This window comes from Mirounga leonina, unplaced genomic scaffold, assembly GCF_011800145.1.
Source record: "Mirounga leonina isolate KUSES-001 unplaced genomic scaffold, KU_Mleo_1.0 Mir_114, whole genome shotgun sequence".
In the NCBI taxonomy this organism is placed as follows: Eukaryota; Metazoa; Chordata; class Mammalia; order Carnivora; family Phocidae; genus Mirounga; species Mirounga leonina.
The window spans coordinates 15,667,502-15,685,638 of record NW_023270265.1 but is presented as its reverse complement, the minus strand read 5'-3'; the positions used below and the strand labels follow the sequence as shown (position 1 = coordinate 15,685,638).

At 37.8% G+C, this 18,137-nt stretch overlaps 1 protein-coding gene across 1 annotated transcript; it reads right to left on the bottom strand.

Moving 5' to 3' along the window:
* Positions 1-312: 312 nt before the first annotated feature.
* Positions 313-1,301, bottom strand: LOC118020666 (olfactory receptor 13A1). The gene is given in 1 exon segment (XM_035020431.1): positions 313-1,301. A coding segment is annotated over 1 exon segment (987 nt). The 5' UTR covers positions 1,300-1,301.
* Positions 1,302-18,137: the final 16,836 nt, after the last annotated feature.

Here is an 18,137-nt window from a genome sequence, read left to right as displayed (position 1 = left end):
AATTTTCTAAGGATATAGATCAAATGAGTTTTGTTTTATCAAATGAGTAATGTGGTTTTAATCACTCAATACTCATTTAAATATTTTTTATTTTTTTGAAATCCATTACAAAATGTAGAAAATATAAAAATTACAAGATTACAGGAAACCAAGATGAATAACAATAACTGCTCTTCAAGCCATGTTGCAAATCTATTAGTAATCACACTGAGCCATTAGTGGTAGTTTTCAAAGCCTTAATCATTCGAGAGTCTCTGAGACCACTGTGGACTTCAACATGTAATCTCCAACAAAAGCTTCAGAAGACAGAAATTAATTTCTGGAGAAGGAGAAAAGCTTCCTGAGGGCTGCCTTGACCTCCTTGTTTCTCAAAGTATAGATGAGGAGGTTGAGCGTAGGGCTCAACAGAGTATACAGTACGCCAGCCAACTTGCTCTTCTCTGCACTATAGATGGAGACAGGGCTTATGTAGGCATAGAAGACAGCAGTATAATACATACACACCACAATGAGGTGGGAAGAGCAGGTGGAAAAGGCTCTTTTCTTCCCCTCTGCAGTCCGCATCTTTAGGATGCTAGAGATGATAAAGCCGTATGACACGATGGTCATCAGGAAGTTCAATATGCCATAAAAGGCATCAGCCAGGACAATCATGATGCTGTTCACATAGGTGGAGCTACAGGAGAGAAGCAACAGAGGAGGGACCTCACAGAAAAAATGGGTAATGACATTGGGGCCACAGAAATTTAATCATAGCATCAGCCCAGTGTGGATGGCCGTGTTGAAGGCACAGAGCACCCATACACCTGTAGCCAGCTTGCTGCAGAATGCCTTGCTCATTGTGGTACTGTAATGTAGAGGGTGGCAGATGGCTGCGTACCGATCATAGGCCATGACCGTGAGGAGGAGCAGCTCAGAGGATGCAGACCATGTGAGGAAATAGAGCTGGGCCATGCAGCCCCCATAAGAGATGGAGCTCTCCTCTAACATCAGACCCTCCAGAGCTTTGGGCATGATGGAAGAGGTGCAGATAATATCCATAGTAGCCAAGTTGAACAGAAAAAAGTACATGGGGGTATGGAGCCCAGGGCTGAAGGTGATGGCCAAAATGATGAGGATATTATCTGTGAGGGCCACAGAGTAGAGGGAGAGGGAACAGCTGAATAAGAGCACGTGGTATTCTGGGTGCTCTGAAAAGCCCTGCAGGATAAACTCTGTTACTAGTGTATGGTTACTCATGGTTCTTAGGCTGAGAGGGGTTTCCAGGACTATCAGGTGAATCTCTACCCACAGCTTCATGTGATTTCAGGGCCAGAGAGAGAAATGAGAGGTATATCTAAAGTGGGCTGCTATCATTTTCATTCATACCTGACATCATGCCATGAGCAATATTATACAGATGTACTGGGACTTATTAATGCAGAGAAACATGCCAATATGACATTAGCCAGAGGGCATGAACATATAGCTCATAAAAAGTAAGTACAAATGGCCAATTATCATAAAGTATCATTCAACCTCAGAGAAATGCAAGTTAAATTAACAATCCATTCTTTATGAACCATGATTTGGCAGTTTGAAAAGCCTGGTTTTGACCAACATTAGCATGGGTGCCAAGATTCAGGCCTTTTAAAATTCATATTCCATTTGAGCCAGAACTTCCACTTCTAGGAATTTATCCTAAGGAAATAATTAAGAGCATCTTCAAGGTGTCATCACAGCATTATTTATAATACTGAAAATGTAAAAGCAACTATACTTTTAAAGGTCAGTATATTATGATGTATTGACATAGCATAATGCTCTATACCTATCAAAATGATGCTATAGAAGTGTTTTACTGATGCTTATAAAAATAGAAAGAAGAAAATTCAAAAGTAGTGTGTACACTAGGATCTTATTTTGAGTTTAAGAAAAAAAATCATGTTTATATATACATCTGTAGAAAAGAACAACTGGCGAATGATAGAACAGAATTTGAACAGTGGGGATAAATACTTGATTTCATTTCTTTGCCTGTGCTTCTCCGTATTCTCTGATTTTTCCAAAAGGCAGGTCTGACAGAATAAAGGCCCCCAGCTGGATCCACCTCCTCTCCAGACAATGTCTTCTCTCTCATCTCACTCCTCAAAGCCAAAGCTCCAGCCACACCCCGAATTCCCAGTCTGGCCAACACATCAGCCAGGCCAGAATTCTGTGGCATTGTTCTTGCAACTCCCTCAGCCAGAAATGCTTTCTTTCTCATGAACCAGGTCTATCATCATCTCTCCCCTTTTCTAACATCCCTTCCCTAGAGAGAAAGGACCGCTCTCTCCTTTGTGGCCTCTCAGGATTCTGTACTGACCTCTATCCTAGAACCCATTACACATCACTTCATGGTATGGTCCTCTAAGATTGGGGCATTTGCCTCATTCATCTCTGAGCACCACTTCTTGGTCTCCAGATATGTTTGTTGAAATAATAGTAAAGAACAGCCCAGTACCAATAAAAGCAGAGTGGTTTCTATTCTCAACACAGTGCACATTCTGTATTGTTTAAGATGAAATCAGCATGGTACCACATTTGTTTTGCCCTTCTTTTCAACTCTCTATTCATTAAAGGAGTTAAATTAAGGAAGATGCTAATTTTCAATTAAGAATTCTGCTTTTTGTCAAACTTCAATACACTGAAGCATTAAAAGGTTTATACAAAATGATGAAACACCTATGATCAAGTCATATCACACTTTGAATAGAAGAGCATAAAATTTCTCTGACTCAGAGCAATAGGCTGTGTTAGTGTAGTCTGTTCAAAGCTGATGCAAATGATGGAGCTCCATCTGTATATTCCAGCAGCAAGGTATCAGGTCAGCTCTATCACTTTGCCGAAGATAATAAATGCAATATGTTTTAACTTATTTCACATTTGTTTGGGACAAAAGTAGTGAATATTACTCTTGTATAGTTTGAGTTGGGGATCTGGAGATTTTATTTGCTCCTCTGGAACTTTACTGGCTCCTCAACACAGTCTGGTGGGTGACTCCGTTTAACTCCAGGGACCACTGTGAGACTGAAAAGCTGAAGGAGGCTGAAAAGGAAAAGAGTTGGATTTGCCCCATGGATGTCTCCATGTAAGGTTTCTGCACTTCCTGCTAATTTCCTCCCTAGGATTCTAACCACTTGACAGCTCCAGTCATCACTCACAGTCCACTCCACCAAACAGATTATGAGTCTCTGTCTTAGGCCACACCTAAGAGGAGATAGACAACTCCATCACCAAACACTGAGCAACAGAATGTGGATCTATCACATAGCATTACTGGAGTACCAAAAGAACCTATTATGAAGGAAACCTTATACCCAGTCTTTCTCTTAACTCCAGGGTGAGGACAGAAAAATAAGGAACTGCAACACAAATGGAAGTTTTGAACAGGTGCTCAGCACAAGGAAGTGTCAACAAACTGATTCACATTCAGGGAATAAATTATCCCTGAGATAATTACCCTCTCACTATAATTTCCACGGCAGGTGGACAGTCTCCTCATCCAATTGATCAACAGGAAGATCAAAGAATCTGGGAGCCAAGATTCTTTCTGTGAGAATGACCATAAAATCTCTGTTGAACTTCAGCCAGTTACTTCCTCTTCTGAAAATAACAAAAACCTTTCTCTCCTGAGGTTCGTAGGGCATTGGCTTTTATCCCTATCAAATTATTATCAAAGACATGAGGGAAAAGAAAAAGATTTCAGATACCAATTGCCAAGTTTAAACATGTACTACACCATGCAGACTACATGACTCTCCACATGTGAGGTGATAGGACATTTAAAGAGTGATTATTTTCCACACTTACCAGACCCTTCAGCACTCAAGTTTCAAAGAAAATAAAAATGCATCTTGGATGATTTGATTACTTTAAAGAAACAGCACAAAGTGTCCTCAAATCCCTGAAATTAAAAAGTTAATTTCACTTAGTTTTTCATAAAGATAGTTTGGATTTTATGTGAAAGACTTTATTTTTAGTGAAATTTTATCTTCATTCCAACTTACTGTTCATAATTTCAAAAGTGGAGAATTATTGCTATCGTAAGGTATTCAATTAATAATGGAGAAGTTGACTACTTCTATTATTTTTATCTCTAAAGAAGTTTGAGGATTTTCAGACACCATATAATTAATTCAATGTTCATTTAATTACATATGAAGGTAAATATTCCTATTGTAAACATAATTCAGGAACAGAAAAATCAGAAAATGCCAAAATCTCATATGTTTGGGTTTAAATCTGAAAGATACTTTGAAGACAACCTAGTCCAACCCATTTATTGTAAAGTCATAGAGGCATCCAAGTGATTTACCCTAGTCACACAGAGTATTAGTGACAAAGCTAATATCTAGTCCCAGGACTTTGGGATTCCAGCCTAGAATTCTTTGCTGTGTAATTTGCTAGTTGCCCCACTAAATCTAACCTCATCAAATGTCCAAAAAAAGTCAAGAAAAATCAACAAAGAGTTTATATGATTATTATTATGACTGAGGTGTGAATGCAAACCCTAAACTCTCAGCCAGTTTTTGCATCCTATTTGCTCTATTCATTTTTTGATCAAATAGTAATAATACAGAGTGATAAATCTATAAATGTTACTGGTTGTAGGTCAGCTAAACAAAAAATATCAGGTCTTATATATAGTTAATGATAAAAATCAAGCAGACTTAGAGTTATGAGAATTTTTCTCATCCTTTTATATCACCCAATAGAATAAGCCATCTTCAGAATACTCCTAATTACCTTGAAAAAATTCTTCATCTTTGTGGAGCTAATAGATTTTATGTATAGCCATCCTTTCCTCATCAATCATGACTGAGGTTGGAAACATGGGGACACTGAAGCAGTATACAATCCAGGACAAGATCAGTCTAGATAAAGGTTTTCTTCCCCTATTTAAGCTAATCCTGCCAACAATTTGTGACTCATCTTCAGCAAAGTTTGTCACTGCCAATGGGAGACACTTGAGATACCTGTTCTCAGCTATTACTCTAAGTGGACCCTGAAGGAGCAATTAAGTACCACTTTGCTGGGTGCTTGGCTGTCACTAGTGTTCAGACAAAGGCCAGTTCAGATTTCTGATCCAAATGTATATAAAAGGGTGTGAGCTTGGACAGAGAGAAGGACCAAAACTTTCTCCTAGTTCACAGAATCTGGGGCAGTGCAAACCCAGGTTCAGGTGCTCAGAATAATGAGCTCACACTTATGGATTGGGCTGGGCGGCGGGTGTGTCAGGAAGGCAGCTAGCATTTCTAGACTGCCCTTCATGGAAGTCTAGAGCCATGAAGCAAATGTCCCCATGTTCCCTAGCATAAACCATCCCTACCAACAGCACTGGCCCCCTCACCAACTTTCACTCACACCTTGGCTCCCTTACCAAGCTATCTTCCCTTCCTCTGTCCTCATACTTTCTCTCCCTATTTAAGCCCATCCAGATCTAACTCTATCAACTCTACCAAGGCTTCTTTGATTTCCTGGAGGGAAGCGATTACCTTCTGCTAAATTTCAGTCACATCCAGGGACTCTCCCACCATGCTTTAGTGATAATAACATGGGCTTGAGTCTTTACAGACCTGGGGTCAAATCCCAAGTCTGAAAGCTACTGGTTGTGTGACTTGGGGCAAGTCTCCTAACCTCTCCAGGACTTAATTATAATAATAAGACTTACCTCATTATCGCAGTACCTAATACATGAAAAGGGCTTGGTAATATTTTACTTCCTCTTCCCCCAGTGTGGCAGCTGTTTACATATATATGTTCTTCTGTAGGAGCAGAGAACAGGCTAGAAATGTCTATTACCTTCTTCCCTATGAAAATGTCCTGAATATAGCTGACAATGCATAATTGTTGATTAAGTGACTGACTAGTTTGGTTGGAGACTTAAATGGGTTTGTTATTAAAAGGCACTTCAATCACTTTTAATTTTACAAAGCAGTATGAGGTACTTAGAACAAGCACTAAAGTAAATAGTTCACAAATGGCTTTGAGACCTGTTATTTAAGGAGTTGTGTGAATTAATCTAAGTCTTTTTTTTTTTAAGATTTTTTATTTATTTATTTGAGAGAAAGAGAGAGCACACATGCGTGCGTTTGCACACACAAGTGGGGGGGGGATGGGCAGAGGGAGAGGGTGAAGGAAACTCCCTGCTAAACAGGGAGTCCAATGAGGGGCTCAATCCCAGGACCCTGAGATCATGACCTCAGGCAAAGGCAGACACGCTTAACCAACTGAGCCACCCAGTGCCCTGAATTAATGTAAGTCTTATAATCTCTCTGAATTCAATTTTTTAAACTATAAAATGTGAATAATAATATCTACCTTCAGGATTTTTCAGGACTCCATTTTAGTTGTTATTACAGATTATTAATATATTTTATTTAATTTATTATTCATTATTAATATGGAAACAATTACACAGAAAGATTGTGCCCTGGCAGCACTACGCCCACTAAGGTTATCTTTTTTCCAACAAAATAAAAGATACATAAACAAAAAATTTCCTTCCTGGGATGTTAAGGATGTTAATGATATGTCACCATTCATGAATAAATGTGTATTAGTCAAGTTAAAGGCTACACTGCTATAATGAACTGCTATAATGAAACCCAAATATATGGTGGCTTAATATTTTCTCTTTTATTCAATAATCTGAAGTGTGTATGACTGGTGGGGTAGTTTCCAGACTGATGGGGTAAACTTGCCCCATTTCATTAAGGGATCCAGTTCCTCCCATGTCAATGATTCTTGATCTCCTAGGCCATTATTGTCTTCAACTTCATGAAAGATTCCACAACCTCCACATTTCAGCTTTTAGGAAGAAAAGTGACAGGAAACCTTGGGAAAGCAATTTATTTCAAGCAAGTGAGGCATACTTGCACACATAACTTCTGCTCACAGTCTATGGGCAAAAATGCAGTTATATTGCCTTTTTAGCTGCAAGGGAAATGTACTCAAGCTGGGAAGTCATATAGGAAAAAGGAACAATAAATCTTTGGGGAAAAAATAACTATTTCCATAGATATACAAGAAGAAACTAAAGATAGGAGAATTTACAAAAAAAGACCAGCAGTCAGAGTGAAATTTATGCTACTCCTTCAAACAGAGATTCAAAAGAGGAAAGGAGAATGATCATATAGTTATACAGGAAGGAAGGGAAAGGTGAAGGGAAGGTAAAAGCAGAGAGGCAAGTGATCTACACTGAAAGTTAAAAGGAGAAAGTAAGAAAATTAATTTAAGAGTTCTAACATTCTTATATAGTATCAAGAGTCCCTGAGTGGTGGGACTCTGAAAAATTATGTGTAATCCCCAAAAGCTGCCATCTGATAGACAATAGTGCCAGGCAGAGCTATAGAATGACTGACTGAAAGATAGTAGGAGCTGTGCTATGAGACAGAGCTGAAAGGGGAGGTCTTCCAGCAAGGAGATGCTTGGAAACTTGTGCAAACTTAGGGATCTACAGAATGCCATGGGGAGTCCTGCCTAGGCAATACCATAGCCCACTCTTCCCAGGCCCTATGCCCTAACCTCAGCTAGGACCAACTATTAAAACAATCTAATTATTAATTTTTGGTTGAGTCCTTATTTCCCAGCTATAGACCTGAGTGTGTTTCATACTCTTCAAGTCCTTCCTCTTCTGCTGTTCCCTCATACCTACTAGCCTTGTCTCATACCTTCCTGAAAAGGGAAACACCACTCTATCAGAGTTCCTCAACCTTGTTCCTTCTCATCTCAATCTTTCTACATCTTTTTCCTAAATCTTTGTTGACTCCTGTCCTCTGTTAAAGTTCTATGAGAAACCAGCAGAAAAACCAAGAATAGCTCATTTTTCCCTACAACAAACTGTTGAACATTGTTATTTTCTTTAAGATACCCCTAGAATCTTAAAATGATTCCCATGCTAGGCATAATTTGTATACCAGACATGCAAAGAAGTAGGAAAATATACCCATATTTTGAGGTGAGAAAAATGCATCAAAATCAACTCAGAAATGACAAAAATTATAAAATTAGTAGACAAGAACATTAAAACAGTTATAACTGTATTCCAAATCTTCAGAAAACTATAGAAAATCATAATAAATGGAAACATAGAAGATTTAAAGGATGTAAATACAATTTGAGACATGAACTACACTGTCTTTAATTAATAATATAATTAATAGGATTAACAGTACACAAGACATTGCAAACAAACAAACAAAAAAAATTGGTGTATTTGAAAAACTAGCAATACAACCTACCCAAGTCAAACACAGAAGAAAACAAAAAAACGTAAGAATAGTGCATCAGGGGCGCCTGGGTGGCTCAGTTGGTTAAGCAACTGCCTTCGGCTCAGGTCATGATCCTGGAGTCCTGGGATCGAGTCCCGCATCAGGCTCCCTGCTCGGGGGGGGAGTCTGCTTCTCCCTCTGACCCTCTTCCCTCTCGTGCTCTCTGTCTCTCATTCTCTCTCTAATAAATAAATAAAATTTAAAAAAAAAGAATAGTGCATCAGTGAGCCATAAATCCACTTCAGATAGCCCAATATATGTGTGATTAAACCCCATAAGGAGATAAGGAGTGGGGTGGAATGTAAGAAATATCCAAATGAATAAAGGCTAAATTTTTTCCTTTAAATTCCTTAAATTTTCCAAATTTAATAAAAAATATAAACTCACAAATATAATAAATTCAATAAACTCCAAGCACAATAAAAAATGAGAAAGTCACACCAAGACACATGCTTAAAACCAATAACAGAAAATCTCTAAAAACAACCAGAGTAAAAAAGACACATTAAGTACAGAGAGAAAAGATAAGAAATACAGAAGACCTTCTATAGAATCAATGCAAGAAAGAAGACTGTGGAGAAATACCTTTAAAGAACAGAAAGGCCGGGGGGGGGGGGGGCGGGGAGGGGACTGTCAGTGTAGAATCTTATGTCCAGGAAAAACAGCTTTCAAAAATAAAGGTGAAAAATATTTCAGAAATATAGACGGAATTCATCACCAGCAAACATATACAAGAAATGTTAAACAAAATCTTCAGTGAGAAGGAAAATTGTACCAGACGGAAATCTAGATTTATTCAAAGGAATGAAGAGCACCAGAATGGTAATTCTAGGAAAGATGCAATATTTTATTTAATATTTAAAACTATTTAAAAGATAATAAACTACTTAAAGAAAAATAATAACAATATTGTGGGGTTTATAATATACTCAGAAGTAAATGATGACAATGACACAAAGGCCATCTGGGAAGAAATGAAATAATGTTATCATAAGTTCTTAATACTATATATTAAATGATATAATATCACTTGAGGTACACTGTGATAAATCAAAGATGAATACTATAAGCCCTAAAGGGACCACTAAACTTAAACACAGAGTTATAGTTAACAAGCCAAATTAGAAAATAAATTGAATCATAAAAAATACTTTTAGACATGCAAAAGAAAGCATAAAATAAGAATAACAGGAACAAAAAGTAGATGAGATAAAGAGAAAGCAAAAAGAATACAGTAAATTTAAATCCAAAGTTCAACTGTAGGGCACTCTCAAGAACAGTGGAGGTTGTGGGGAAAGATACTCCACCTTTAGAATCATGGATAAAATAAAGATATAGCCTAGAACTAGCAGCTAGTTAACAGGGGAGGACCAAGGCGTAAAATAGCTGGGAGGAGCTGTCTGGGGATGAGAACAAATATCAAACACTGACCTTATACAATGGAATATTATTCAGCCATCAAAAAGAATGAAATCTTGCCATTTGCAATGATGTGGATGGAGCTAGAATGTATCATGCTAAGTGAAGTAAGTCAGTCAGAGAATGACAAATACCATATGATCTTACTCATATATGGAATTAAAGAAAGAAAACAAATGAACATATGGGAAGGGGAAAAGAAAAAAAGGAGAGAGGGAAACAAGCCATAAGAGACTCTTAATGATAGAGAACAAACTGAGGGTTGATGGAGGGAAGTGGGTGGGGGATGGGCTAGATGGGTGATGGGTATTTAAGTGGGCACCTGTGCTGAGCACTGGTATTGTATGTAAGTGATAATCACTGAATTCTACTACAGAAACCAATATTGCGCTGTATTTTAAATAACAAAATTTAAATTAAAAAAAAAAAGAAATTATTCCTACTAAGAAGCCACAATTTCACTGAATTCATTTAGAGAATCTTTTATGCCCCAGGGCACTGTTTGAAACAATACAGCAATCATCTTGCAATTAGTGAAGTTGAACAGCTGGGTATGATGAGGGAAAGAGTGGAAAAGACCTACCAGTACCACTGTCACCCCAGGATGTCTGGGAGCATACTCAAAGCTATGCTTCCTAAGGCTTATATCAGATATTTCATACTGTGGGGAGGAAAGAGACCTCACTAAAATGATCCAGTCAGTCACGAAACAAATAAACAAGCAAAGAATAATAACAAGTCCTGGGATGGGGAGCCAGTACCAAAGTTGATACAATATATTATCTAAAATGTTCAGTTTCCAACAAAAAATTACAAGTCATACAAAGAAATAGAAGAATATGACATACATACCAGGAAAAAATAGGCAACAGAAACTACCTGCAAGAGCAACCAAATGTTGGATTTAACAGAAAAAGATTTCCAAACAGTCATTATGAATATGTTCACAGAACTAAAAGAAAATATCTTTATATAAGAACGGTATGATGACAGTGTTACACCAAATAGAGAGTATTAATAAAGAGGTAGGAATTATTAAAAAAAAAAATAGTAGAAGTGATGATATCTGAAAGATGGTAAACTGGAAGCTCCAGGCCTTCATTTCCCCCATGGAGACACTGAGTTAACAACAAGAGATAACCCAAAATACCTCTGTGAGAACACTAGAAACTAGTTAAAAACCTACAATCCCCAAGTGAATGCACAGACAAAAAACAAAAGCTTCACAAAAGGGTAAGTTCATAGCATCTTCCTCACCTCTGCCCCTCCCCTTGTCTGACACAGAGCAGTACAAACAGGAGGAAACATCCCAATTTTCACCCCATCACTTAGGATGGAAAGAAAAGGGTGGACCTTGTGTCCAGAGTTTTGGTTTGTCAGTGGGCTGCCTGAGGGACTGGTTTCTGCCTCCGCTGATTTGGAACACTGATGAGAAGGGCAGCATAGATCTGTCACCACTTTGGAGGCCACTGAAAACAGAGGCAGGTGCCATAGCATGTTTAGAGCCACAGGGCATCCGATGTTCCACAGACAGGTGGTAGGGGAGCAAGAGATTATAGGCAGAGGAGTAAAACAGAAACCAAAACCAAAAGCAGGGAATTTCTTAGGGAAATTAGGACAGATAAAAACAGCTACATGTATTTTGGAAGAAAGACACACACAAAAGCCTGGAGAAGATGCATCCCCAGAAAAAGACTGAAAGGTCCAAAAACTGGGCTGATTGGTGAAGGTCTTCCCCTGCATAAAGCCAGTACATAAAGAATTGGAGAAAGCTAATTTTCAAAGGCCCGAATCTCAACAAAAGATCACAAGGGACACAAAGAAATAGGGAAATATGACCCAATCAAAGGAACAAAATAAATCTTCAGGAACTGACCCTAAAAATAACAGATATCTGTGAATTATCTGGCAAGTAATTTAAAACAATTGTCTTAAAGATGCATGATGAGCTAAAAAAGAAACACAAAGACAACTAAATGAAATCAAGAAAACAAAGAAAAAATGATAATATCAACAAGGAGACAGAAACTATAAAAACAAAACAGGGGCGCCTGGGTGGCTCAGTTGGTTAAGCAACTGCCTTTGGCTCAGGTCATGATCCTGGAGTCCCGGGATCGAGTCCCGCATTGGGCTCCCTGCTTGGCAGGGAGTCTGCTTCTCCCTCTGACCCTCCTCCCTCTCATGCTCTCTGTCTCTCATTCTCTCTCTCTCTCAAATAAATAAATAAAATCTTTAAAAAAAAAACATATTCTGAGGCTAAAGGATATAATAACTGAATTGAAAAATTTATATGCAGGGTGGAGACTTATTGGGCAGAAGGGAGAATCAGCAAACTTGAAGACAAGTCATTTGAAATTATCAAGTTAGAGGAACAAAAACAACAAAAGAAAAAAACAGAAGTAAAGAGAGCCTGAAGGACTTAAAGGACACCACAAAGCAGACCAACATATACATTATGGAGGCCCAGAAAAACAAGAGCGAGAAAAAGGGGCAGAGAGCACATTTTTAAAATAATGAATGAAAATTTCCCAAATTTAAGGAAAGAAATGGACAAATTCCAGAAGCTCAAATAACTGTAGGATAAATGCAAAAAGACCCATACTGAGACACATTATAATCAAACTGCTGAAAGTCAAAGACCAAAAGACAGTCTTGGAACCAGCAAGAGAAAAGTGATTTGTCACATTCTAGGAAGCATCTATAAGATTATCAGTGGTTTTCTCAGCAGAAACCTTACAGGCTAACAGGCATTGGTATATTTTCAAAGTACTGAAAGAAAGAACTATCAACAAAAAAATACTATATTCAGCAAAACTGTCCTTCAAAATTAAGGATAAAGTAGGAATTTCCCAGATGAATAAAAACTGAAGGAGCTCATTGCCAGATCTGTTCTATAAGAAATGCTAAAGGGAGTCCAAGTTGAAACAAATGGATGCTACACAGTAGTATGAAGCCATGTGAAAATATAAAGTTATCCAGTAAAGGTAAATATATTGATGTATAGAGACTTGTATCATGTAATTTGGTATGTAAATCCACTTTTAATTCTTACACAGTGTTTAAAAGAAAAAGGTATAAAAATAGACTACAAATCTATGTTAGTGGATGCTCAATATACCAAGATATAATTTGTGACATCAGTAACATAAGGTGGGGGCAGAGCTATAAAGGAATAGAGTCTATATGCAATTGAAGAAGTTAAATTGTTATCAATTTAAAACAGATTGTTAAAATTTTAAATTTTCTTACATAATCTCCATGATCTCTCTAATCTCCACATAGAAAATATCCATAGAATATACACAGAGATGAAAAGGGAATCAAAGTATGTCACTACAAAAGAAGAATCAGCAAAACACAAAATAAGAGAATAACAGAGGAAATTAGAGTCAAAAAAGCTGTAAGACATACAGAAAATTATTAAAAGGCAAGAGTAAGTCCTTCCCTGTCAGTAATTACTTTATATGTAAATGAACTAACTCCCCAATCAAAAGATATAGACTGCGGAATTGATTTAAAAATAGGATCCAAATTTATGCTGTCTACAAGAGACTCACTTTGGGGTTTTTTTTAAAGATTTTATTTATTTATTTGAGAGAGAGAGAGAGAGAGAGAGAGAGCGCAGGCAGGGGGAGGGGCAGAGGGAGAGAGACAAGCAGACTCCCTGCTGAGCAGGGAGCCTGACACGGGGCTCGATTCCAGGACCCTGAGATCATGACCTGAGCCAAATACAGATGCCTAACTGATTAAGCCACCCAGGAGCCCCAAATTAATGTAAGTCTTATAATCTCTCTGAATTCAATTTTTTAATCTATAGAATGTGAATAATAATATCTACCTTCAGGGTTTTTCAGGACTCCATTTTAAAAGCCATGTTAGTTGTTATTACAGATTATTAATTTTATTTATTATTTATTATTAATATGGAAACAATTATACAGAAAGACTGTGCCCTGGCAGCACTATGCCCAATAAGGTTATCTGCAGACAGCCCATGGACATACAGGATGGAAACAGTGATCTGAAGAATGCTTGGAGCACATGCTGTGGGGAGGTTATTTGCTCATCTCAGAATGTGTCTCAGAGAGGCAATGTTCATGGAGAGACCAATACAGGAACACAGGAACTGGCGGTGCCATTTCCTTCACCGCCCCTCAACATAAACACGGCCACCTGTGGGAACCAGCACAGCACCGACACTTGCTATCTAACTAACTTACACCAAGCTCTGCCCCTCTATGCCTCATTGGAACTGTCCTTCCCCATCATACGTGCCTCAGTCCCAGCATAGTGGGTCCCCTCCCCCAAAGACCAGCCCAAATCCCTGCCCACCCTACATCTCCAAACCCATGAGTTTTGCAGGGCCTTGGTTCTGGTGGCAGTGGCAACAGGTCTCATTTCACAAGCAGACCAGAGCGCATCTAGTTAAAACATTCAGGCCAGTGACCAACACTGCCCACAACAGGCAAAGAGAGCCTCTGCAGATGATTGGTTTAAAGGATAAAGCAGCCAGGACACAACAGCAGAGCACATACAGGACACACTGCAGACACTCCTGGAAGTGCCAGGACACTACAATGCAGGGTACTACCGGACCTCTTCATAAGTCCACTACCCTCAAGAACAGGAGAAGTAGTTGACTTTCCTAACACATAGAAGCAGGCACAGAGACTTAGACAAAATGAGAAGACAGAAGATTCTGTCCCAGATGAAAGAACAGGACAAAGCTATGACAAAGCTAAGTAACATGGCTGATAGAGAATTGAAAGTAATGATCACAAAGATACTCACTGGACTAGAGAAAAGAGTGGAAGACATCAATGAGACCTTTAATGTAGAGATAAGGAATAATATAGCAGAGATAAAGGGCTCAGTAAATGAAATGAGAAACATGCTGGATGGAATGAACAGCAAGCTGGAAGAAGCAGAGGAACAAATTAATGATGTAGAAGACAGTAATAGAAAGCAATCAAACTGAACAAAAGAGAGAAAAAAGAAGTATGCAAAGCAAGAGGAGACTTAAGGAACTCAGTGACCCCATCAAACATGATAACACTCACATTATAGGAGTCCCAGAAAAAGACGACAGCGAATAGGGGGCAGTGAATTTATTTGAAGAGGTAACAGCTAAAAACTTCCCTAATCTGGGGAAGATTTGATATCCAGATCCAGGAGGCACACAGAACCCCCCCCCCCAAAATCAATAAAAGCAGACCCATATCAAGATATAAATGGCAAATATAGTAATAAAGAAAAAAAAAATGTTAAAGCAGCAAGCAAAAGAAGACAGTTACATACAAGGGAAACATCATAAGGTTATCAGGGGATTTTTCAGCAGAAATTTTCCAAGCCAGAAGAGAGTGGCATCATATATTCAAAGTGCTGAATGGGAAAAATCTGCAGCCAATAATACTCTATCCAGCAAGGCTATCATTCAGAATAGAAGGAGAGATAAAGACTTTCCCAAACAAACAAAAACTAAAGGAGTTCATGACCATTACACCAGCACTGCAAAAAATATTAAAGGGAGCTTTTTGAGTGGAAAGGAAAGATCAAAAGTGACAACATGAAGATAGGAAACATAAAAGCAGTAAAAATGAGTATTTTTGTAAAATATCCATCAAGGAACTCACAAAAGAGAAGAATGTGAAGTATGACACCATATTAATATAGACTTAATATAGACGGCTATATAAAGATGTTATATACAAACCTAATGGTATAATCAAAATTTTGATACAAATCAAAAACCACTAATAAACATGCAACGAATAAAGAGAAAGAAATCCAAATATATCACCAAACAAAACCAGCAAACCATGAAAGAGAGAAAAACAAGAAAGGATCAGAGAAAATCTTCAAAAACAACCATAAAACAGGTAATAAAAACACTCTTAACTATAGAGAACAAACTGATGGTTACGGGGCAGGGGGAGAGTGAGGGGAATGAGTGAAGGAGTGCACTTGTCATGATGGGCACTTGGTGATGGAGATTAAGGAGTGCACTTGTCATGATGGGCACTTGGTGATGTATGGAATTACTGAATCACTATATCATGCACCTGAAACTTATATTAGCTTATATTAATATATTAGTGTTATATTACACTGTATATTAACTAACTGTAATTAAAATGAAAACTAAAAAAACGTGAACAGTTGAGGAATTGCTTCTTATGGATGAGCAAAGAAAGTGGTTTCTTGAGGATGGAATGTAATATACTCCTGGTGAAAATGCTGTGAAGATTTTTGAAAAGACAACAAGGGATTTAGAATATCACATAGACTTAGTGGCAGGATTTGACAGGATTGACTCCAATTTTGAAAGAAATTCTACTGTGAGTAAAATCCTATCAAACAGCATCACATGCTACAGAGAAATCATTTGTGAAAGGAAGAGTAGATCAATGCAACAAACTTCATTCTTGTCTAATTTGAAGAAATTGCCATGGCTAGCCCAACTTTCCTCAATCACTGCTCCGTGAGTCAGTATCTATCACATCAAGGCTATATCCTCCACCAGCAGAAAGATTACAATGACTGAAAACTTGGATGATGATTATCATCTCTTAGCAATAAAGTATTTTTTAATTAAAAAGAAGAAATAGACCATCTAAATAGACCTAAAACAAATTAAGATGTTGAAGCAATAATCAAAAAACTACTCAAAAAGAAAAGTCTATGCCAGATGGCTTTACTGCTGAATTTTACAAAACATTAAATAATTAATACCAATTCTTCACAAACTCTTCCAACAAAAAAAATGAGGTGAGAACACTTCCCAATTCATTTTATGAGGTCAGTATTACCCTAACCTCAAAACCAGACAAAGATATCACAAGAAAACTATAAACAAATATCTCTTATAAATAGAGGCACAAAAATCCTCAACAAAATATTAGCAAACCAAATCTAGAAATATATAAACAGCATTATACACCCTGACCAAGTGGGATTTATCCAAGGAATACAAGGTTGGTTTAACATCCAATAATCAATTACTGTAATATATATCAATAAAATCAAGGCCAAAACCGTATGATCATCTCAACAGACACAGAAAAAATATTTGGCAAAATTCAACACTCTTCCATGATAAAAAAAAAAAAACACTCAGCAAACTAGGAATACAAGGGAACTTTCTTTTTTTTTTTTTTTTTTTTAAAGATTTTATTTATTTATTTGAGAGAGAGAGAATGAGAGACAGAGAGCATGAGAGGGAGGAGGGTCAGAGGGAGAAGCAGACTCCCCGCCAAGCAGGGAGCCCGATGCGGGACTCGATCCCGGGACTCCAGGATCATGACCTGAGCCGAAGGCAGTTGCTTAACCAACTGAGCCACCCAGGCGCCCACAAGGGAACTTTCTTAACATGATAAAAGATATTTATGAAAAACCCACGGGGCGCCTGGGTGGCTCAGTCGGGAAGCGGCTGCCTTCGGCTCAGGTCATGGTCCCAGGGTCCTGGGATCGAGCCCCACATCAGGCTACCTGCGTGGCGGGAAGCCTGCTTCTCCCTCTCCCACTCCCCCTGCTTGTGTTCCCTCCCTCACTGTGTCTTTCTCTGTCAAATAAATAAAATCTTAAAAAAAAAAAAAAAAGAAAAACCCACAGCTTACATCATACTCAGTGGTGAAAGACTATAAGCTTTACCCCTAAAATCAGGAACAAGACAAGGATGCCCATGTTCACCACTACTGAACATTGTACCAGAAATCCTAACCAGAGCACCTAGTCAAGAAAAAGACATTAAAAGCATACAAATTTTAATGGAAGAAGTAAAATTATCTCTATTTGCTGACGACATGATTCTAAATGTAGAAAATCCCAAAGAATCCACCAAAAATTTAAAATTCAAAGACAAATTCAGCAGAGTTGTAGAATACAATATCAGCACACAAAAATCAGTTGTTTCTATACACCAGCAATGAACAATCTGAAAATGGAAATTAAGAAAACAATTACACTTATAATAATATCCAAAAAAATTCCTAGAAATAAATTAGCCAAGAAAGTGAAAGATCTGTAGACTGAAAACTATAAAATATTCCCAAAGAAGACCTAATTAAATACAAAGGTATACCATATTCATGGATTGGAAGATTTAATATCGTTAAGATTGCAAACTCCCACAAAGATATCTACAGATGCAGTGCAATCCCTATTAAAATTCCAATGGCCTTTTTTGCATAAATGAAAAAGCCAATGCTCAAATTCACATATAACTGTAAGGGGCTCCAAATATTAAGAACAACATGGAGAAAGAGAAACAACGTTAGAGGGCTCATATTTCCCAATTTCAAACTTACAAGTATGCAGTGGTAATCAAGACAGTGTGGAACTATAAACCACTGGAATATGATTGACAGTCTAGAAATAAACTCAACATATTTATGGCTAACAGGTTTTTGACAAGGGTGACAAGAT